Source organism: Motacilla alba, chromosome 3 (assembly GCF_015832195.1).
Source record: "Motacilla alba alba isolate MOTALB_02 chromosome 3, Motacilla_alba_V1.0_pri, whole genome shotgun sequence".
Lineage (NCBI taxonomy): Eukaryota > Metazoa > Chordata > Aves > Passeriformes > Motacillidae > Motacilla > Motacilla alba.
The window spans coordinates 48,459,950-48,465,949 of record NC_052018.1 but is presented as its reverse complement, the minus strand read 5'-3'; the positions used below and the strand labels follow the sequence as shown (position 1 = coordinate 48,465,949).

Here is a 6,000-nt window from a genome sequence, read left to right as displayed (position 1 = left end):
AGTGACGCTACAGGCATCATAGATTATTTAATTACAATTCTTGTATTTTATACCCTAATTTCTCATTTCCTTACATGGAGTTTTTTATTTCCTTTTACAGAATTCAATGCAATTATGAATGAAAATGTTTGTTGTGATCTCATTAAGAGAAACCACTGTCTTTTTTGATTTCTAATTTCAATTCATATTTCATAAAAAAACTGTTGATGGATATTGCCTTGGAATATTTTTTTCTCCAGCAGAGCTGTTCAGACTATAGTTCTTCTCTGTGTGAGGTAGGGGAATGGTTTCAAACACAATGTATCATCCGTACTGAAGACTGAGTCTCAGTGATGTTCACTCCTTGCCTCTGAAATATGAACCAGCATATTTATGTGTTGAAGGAGGGTTCATTTTTTCTGAAACTCCTAAGTTTTTATGTATTCATGCCAATAGTTCCATACAGAGCACATACAAACCTATAATTATAGGAAATATCTGTAATGCAAACTGTAATACAAAATAATTTTTGAAGGCATGTAACACAAATAGAACTATCAAAACAAGGCTTTTGAAATATTGTGGATTCAAATATTATCTGTACTTATTTTATACAACTTAGTCTGATACCTTAATTCATGCAGAACAGGACCTGATTCTAAGATAACTTCAATTAATGTCAGTGTTGCAGATTAGTTTTGTACTGAGTTTACTAAAGGATGTAATGTTAGCACATTACTCTTCGGTTCATTCAGTCAACTAAGAAAAATATGTTTCAGCACCACGTTTAAACAGGATTGTTTTGTAGAATAAGGCCTAAGGGATATTGACTCTAAGTTAATTAGAATTTGATTTAATGGATTTAGAGGACTTCAAATTAATTGTTTAAGCAGGTGCAAGGCTCTTTGCAAGAGTCTTACTTATACTGGACTTCATAGGCAATATATAGAATATAAAAAGTAACTTCAGATATCTGTCATCGTTAAACCTATAGTGTCAGTGTACACTCTTTTCTTTATGGAACAAGGAAATAGACATTAAAAGCAATGGGAAATTACCTAGCCTGAAGGGGGAAAGTACTGCTTGATTGAATAGACTTGCTCTGTTTTCCAAAGTCTAAGTTTATATAGTCCTGTCAGACACAGCTTTTAAGTGATCAATCTTTGTTTCAAGGTGTTGCATATTTTAAGAAATTACTTACAATATTAGTGTATGGTAGTTTTTTTTTTACTATAGGGACCAGAATACTAAATTTCAGTATTCATACTGTAAACGTCCCATTCTGGTTGTAATAAATTAATCTTTCTTGCTAGCTAGTGCTGGCTGCACAAAGGAGGTGAGACCCTTGCATTCTTCTTAAAGCACTTTTGCCAATAAAATTAATCAATATCTCTGATTAAGTCTTTTACAGTCACTCTACCGCCAGTGGCTTATTTTTTTTGAACAATTTCTGCTCTGATATTCAGACTTCTAAACAAATTAAATATAGATACAGAAGGCCAAAGAGCAATGCAGAACTCTTTGGCCTTGATTTGCAAAAAAGGGAAAATATAGTGGCATGCAAGACAAAATAAATAAGTTAAGGCAAGGAATAGGTAATGCAAAGATTATTCTATCAAAGTATATGTAATACAAATGCAGATGGCTTGGACAACAGTTTATATTGAAAAGCTCCTGAATATACATGATTACCCTCATTTGTTCCAAACTGTGAATATGAAAATCAGGATTATGGGATTTATCAGATTTTATTTTTTTTCTGTAAAACCAGCAAGAACATTTTAATTACATGCTAATTTGCTTTTTTTGCCTGTGATAAAATTATATAGTCTCTTAACCATTAAGAGAATTTCTTTATTTTCAGAAATGCAGTGAATCCTCAATAAAGTCACCAGGATGGGAACAAAGACCCTTGCAGAAGCTGCTGCAGTGTGGCCACCACAGCTCACTTACTGTCCTGTCCCACATGGGACAGGAAATCTGCTCAGTGGTACTCAGCAACGCCAATCTTCTCTCTTTTTGAGAAGTCTTTTAAATCTGATTAATGATTTTAATGGCTATTTGTTAAAGTCTACTTGGTTAATACATAGAACTGGTCCTGAAGATTGGGATGAAAAAAATCTGATTTATAGTTATTGATCACTTCCAGAAAAGTCTTTCTGTTCTTCTAAAGCCAAGGAGGGACACAGATTGAGGGAGAAGATAAATTTAATGCCTGGAGCTCTTTGAGATAAGGTAGTCATGTGCACAACTATTTGTAGGCTTAAGCGCTGTTGTAGCTACATTTATAAATACTTATCTGAGTGGTCTCAGTGAATGCAGTGTGATTTATAATGTGTTTGTATATTGGTTCCTCAGTGTAAAGGTGGAACTTGGTCCTGAAAATGGTTGTGCATTGTGCAGCTTATTCTGTATGATGCAAATGGCTTTGTTGCCATGATGAAACTATCCTGGGCAGTAAATGAGTTTGCAAAGCTTTGTCAAATTAATGCCCAAGTTGCCAGAACCAAGAACCATTACCTGAAAAGTCAATCAAATATGCAAACTGAAAATTGTGAGATAACTTAGTAGTAGTTTCTAATATTCTTTGATTTCAGTAAATGTAATCCATTCTTTAAACAAGACTAATTAAGATAGTTTCTTTATCAATATAAACTTTTCTTCCCTTTGGATAGTTATTCACACCAAGGAAAAGCAAATATCTCTTGGATATCTGTGTTCTTACTATTATGTGGTTAATAACCACTGGCAAAAAATCATCTCCAGTGGTGCTTCAGAAATGAAATAAGATTTTCAAAATCAGCCAAATCAGCATACCATTTTTAAAAATCAGATCCTAAAGATGATGAGGTTTAGTGGTGACTTGATGTGTATGGTACTACTTCCTCCTTTATTTAATTTCTTTTGCAGCATTGCAGAAGTGTGTGTAAACAGTTCGCCATTCCTCTTCAGTGGAGATGCACCTGATACTAACATTATCACTTCCAATGGAGATATCTTTTAGTCATCCCCGTTTCTAGTTTGTCAGTAGCCTTCTGCCCCTGCCACTGGTCTGCTCATTCAAATGAATAAGAGACATGATGAAAGCAAGTGACTTTGGTTTCTGTTATTTAGGTGTTTTCTTTCTAGTAAAATAAAACCACAGAAGTCAGCTTCCTGACCAAAAAAAAAAAAAAAAAAAAAAAAAAAAAAAAAAAAAAAGATTAAGTTTTTTTAATCACTGGGAAGTTGTAGTTCCGTGTGTATCTTAATAAATAGACTCTGATCTGTAAGAGTTTGTCTCTTACTGAAATACCACCACTGTGTGTAAACAGGCTATTGCTGTATCTTCTGTGCTTCCTGCTCCTGTTCCAACCATTCCATGTCCCCCACGCTGCGGTGATTTCCAGGAGTTACAAAGCTTGGGTTGCACTGCTGTGATATGACAGCCAACCCTTCAGCCTGCTTTGCCACAGCCACACAATTTCCAGACACCCATGCTTGGTCTGTATGCTGGATTAGAGATACTTTAGAAATGGGAATATACTGGTCAATGCAGTGTCATTGCTTACAAGCTGACTGGAAAACAGCCATTATTTTTATATAGGATTGATTTAAGCAGCCAGCCACCAAGAGAAATGCTTTTTGGCTAGTGCCTTGGTTTCCTTAAAATGCAGAATAAGGAATGCCTTAAAATATACTGCTTTATTACTGTAAGCCATATATATTTGGTTTTCCTTGTAAAAAGTGCCCATCCCAGCTGAATAAAAGAAATAAAAAAACCCCAAAAAGACATAGGGTTTGTTTGAAGAGTTGGTACTTGGCAGAGAATGTGCCTGGGTGTGAGTGAGGGCAGGAGCCACAGGTGCACTCCTGGTGAGGGCGGCTGCCAGTCTCAGGCAAGCAAAGGCTTCCCACTGTGAACCGAAACCAGTACAAACCGGGAAGCAAAAAGAAATATTCATTCAAGCTGTCCACGTCAGACTGCTGAGGAAGCAGGCAGGTCAGTTTGGTTAATCATTGCCAAGACAGACATTCACCACTGATCATATGACCAGACTGCATCTGAGATAAGCAAACACCCATCCTGAGCAAAAGGAATTGAAAAGCCTCCCTTATTTACATGTTCTGGCTTCATTGTTTTGCTGTAACAGAAGAGGCTCACACTTTGCCGTTGTTCTCAGAGCTCAGCCCAGCACAGCTGTTGTGTTGCTTTCCTTTTTCTGAAGAGGAAGTGAAAAATTCCCTCCATACGTGTGCTGGCACTTGAATGCTTAGGTTTCACTCCATAATTGGGAGGCGTCTGTAATGAGCTCTCCGTGGGACCCAGAGAGGAGCTTCCAGCTGTGCCAAGAGTTGTTTCATTTTACGCCAAAGGAGAAGGGGGAGAAGAAGTCCGCAAAAAGCTAAGATGTGGATGGTGCAAAAATTGGTCTAAGGGTCTTGCAACCGGGAAAAGCAAAAGAAAAGCAGAAGCAGAGGAAGCAAAAAGTATCAAGATGGGAAACTTCTTCCGGAAGCACTGTCCCTGTTTGGAGCCTTACCTTCCCTGCTTATTCCTTGGGAGAAATGATGAGCAGGAAGACAAAGGAGGCCAGGTCTTCGCTAACCTTGCTGTGATAAAACCTGACCTCCAAGCAGGACAGAAGGACTTGGAGAGTAAGATAAAAGAGAAACCTTTACCTCCACTGCCTGGCCAGGAGCTAGCAAACATTTGCAATTTTGTGGCACTGTTCGATTATGATGCTCGCACTGAGGATGACTTGAGCTTCCGAGCTGGGGAGAAGCTGGAAGTGCTGAATGCATCCCATGAGGGATGGTGGTACGCCAAGCTCCTCCTGCCAGAGGGGTCAGTCTGTCCTGGCCGCAAGCTCACGGGCTACATCCCTGCCAACTATATAGCTGCTGACCAGAGCATCGAAGCTGAGCCGTGAGTAATCTACGTTGTGTGAAATGAAACTCTTCCCTGTTATATTACATGGGTTTGAGACAGGAGGTCACTGCCTTTTCACTTGCTGGGTATTACCCTGCCACACTCAACCTGTGGTGGTCCTAGAGATGGTAGCACTAGTTGGCATGGGCAAACAAAAGACACCGTGGTCACAGGAAAATAAATTACTGAAGGCAGAGTGTGTAGGGGTTTTATTTTGTTTTAAATAATTTCCTTCTGTGATATACACAAATCACTTGTTTAAAAATCACCTGGGAAGATCAAGTTGGTTACTGCTGTGATGGTTCTTTTTTTTTTTTTTTGTATAAGAGTAAGTATGTATCCAACGATGTCCAGAGAGTAGAAATATATGACCCCTGTCCTGAATAAGTGTTCAACTTAAACAGCTGCAAAGTTAGCAGTTAATCAGTTAAAGCAAGCTACCTTTACACCTTTTCATCTTCTTCCAAATGATGGGTGAGTCCCTAGCAGATAAGTTTCAAATGGTTCCTTCTAGACTATGTGCGTCTTCTCTGGAGGCAAATCTCTGCTCTCAGGACAAAAGTACTGCAGTGAGTACTGCAAAGGGCAAAAGTGGATATAACAACAGAGTACAGATGAAGTTATTAAATTTTCACAGAGTTTAATTATCCATCCCATCTTCTTCTGCCCCTTCAAAGCATGCCAGATCTTATTAAGTATTCTGAAATAGATCAAGAATCACACAGAATCAGTTACTTGGCTCCCTAGTAATGATGAGTAAGATCTGAATCAGCCTGGGCTGCACAGTTACTTCTGTGTTGAAGTCAGAGTCCATGTTTGCTGAAATAGGTCTGAATGCAGTTCCAGGGGTATATTTTGGAAAAAATTATCACTGTGTAAAGAAATGCCATAAGCGACATTCATTATTAGTCTCAGAATGAATGTTGACTTTAGAGGGATGGTGATGCAGCCTTTCAGTTAAATCTCATCTGGACCTGAAACATCATCTTCGACCTGATCTGCCCACTGTACTGCCACAGGCTAGGAAAATTGGCTCAGATATGATTATACTAGTCTTTTATCAGCTGTAGGATTTTTGCTAGAGGAATTTTAGGGCAGCTCTAAGATTA

At 38.3% G+C, this 6,000-nt stretch overlaps 1 protein-coding gene across 2 annotated transcripts in view; it reads left to right on the top strand.

The window, feature by feature from the left end:
- Positions 1-3,306: 3,306 nt before the first annotated feature.
- FRK (fyn related Src family tyrosine kinase) overlaps positions 3,307-6,000 on the top strand; it is a 48,606-nt gene continuing 45,912 nt past the window's right edge. Inside the window, exon 1 of one of the 2 annotated variants that reach the window (XM_038133096.1) lies at positions 3,307-4,888. In XM_038133096.1, the coding sequence (XP_037989024.1) occupies positions 4,458-4,888 (431 nt within the window). In that variant the 5' untranslated portion in view covers positions 3,307-4,457. The remainder of the gene's footprint in view (positions 4,889-6,000) is intronic. The other variant, XM_038133094.1, reaches the window with a different exon arrangement.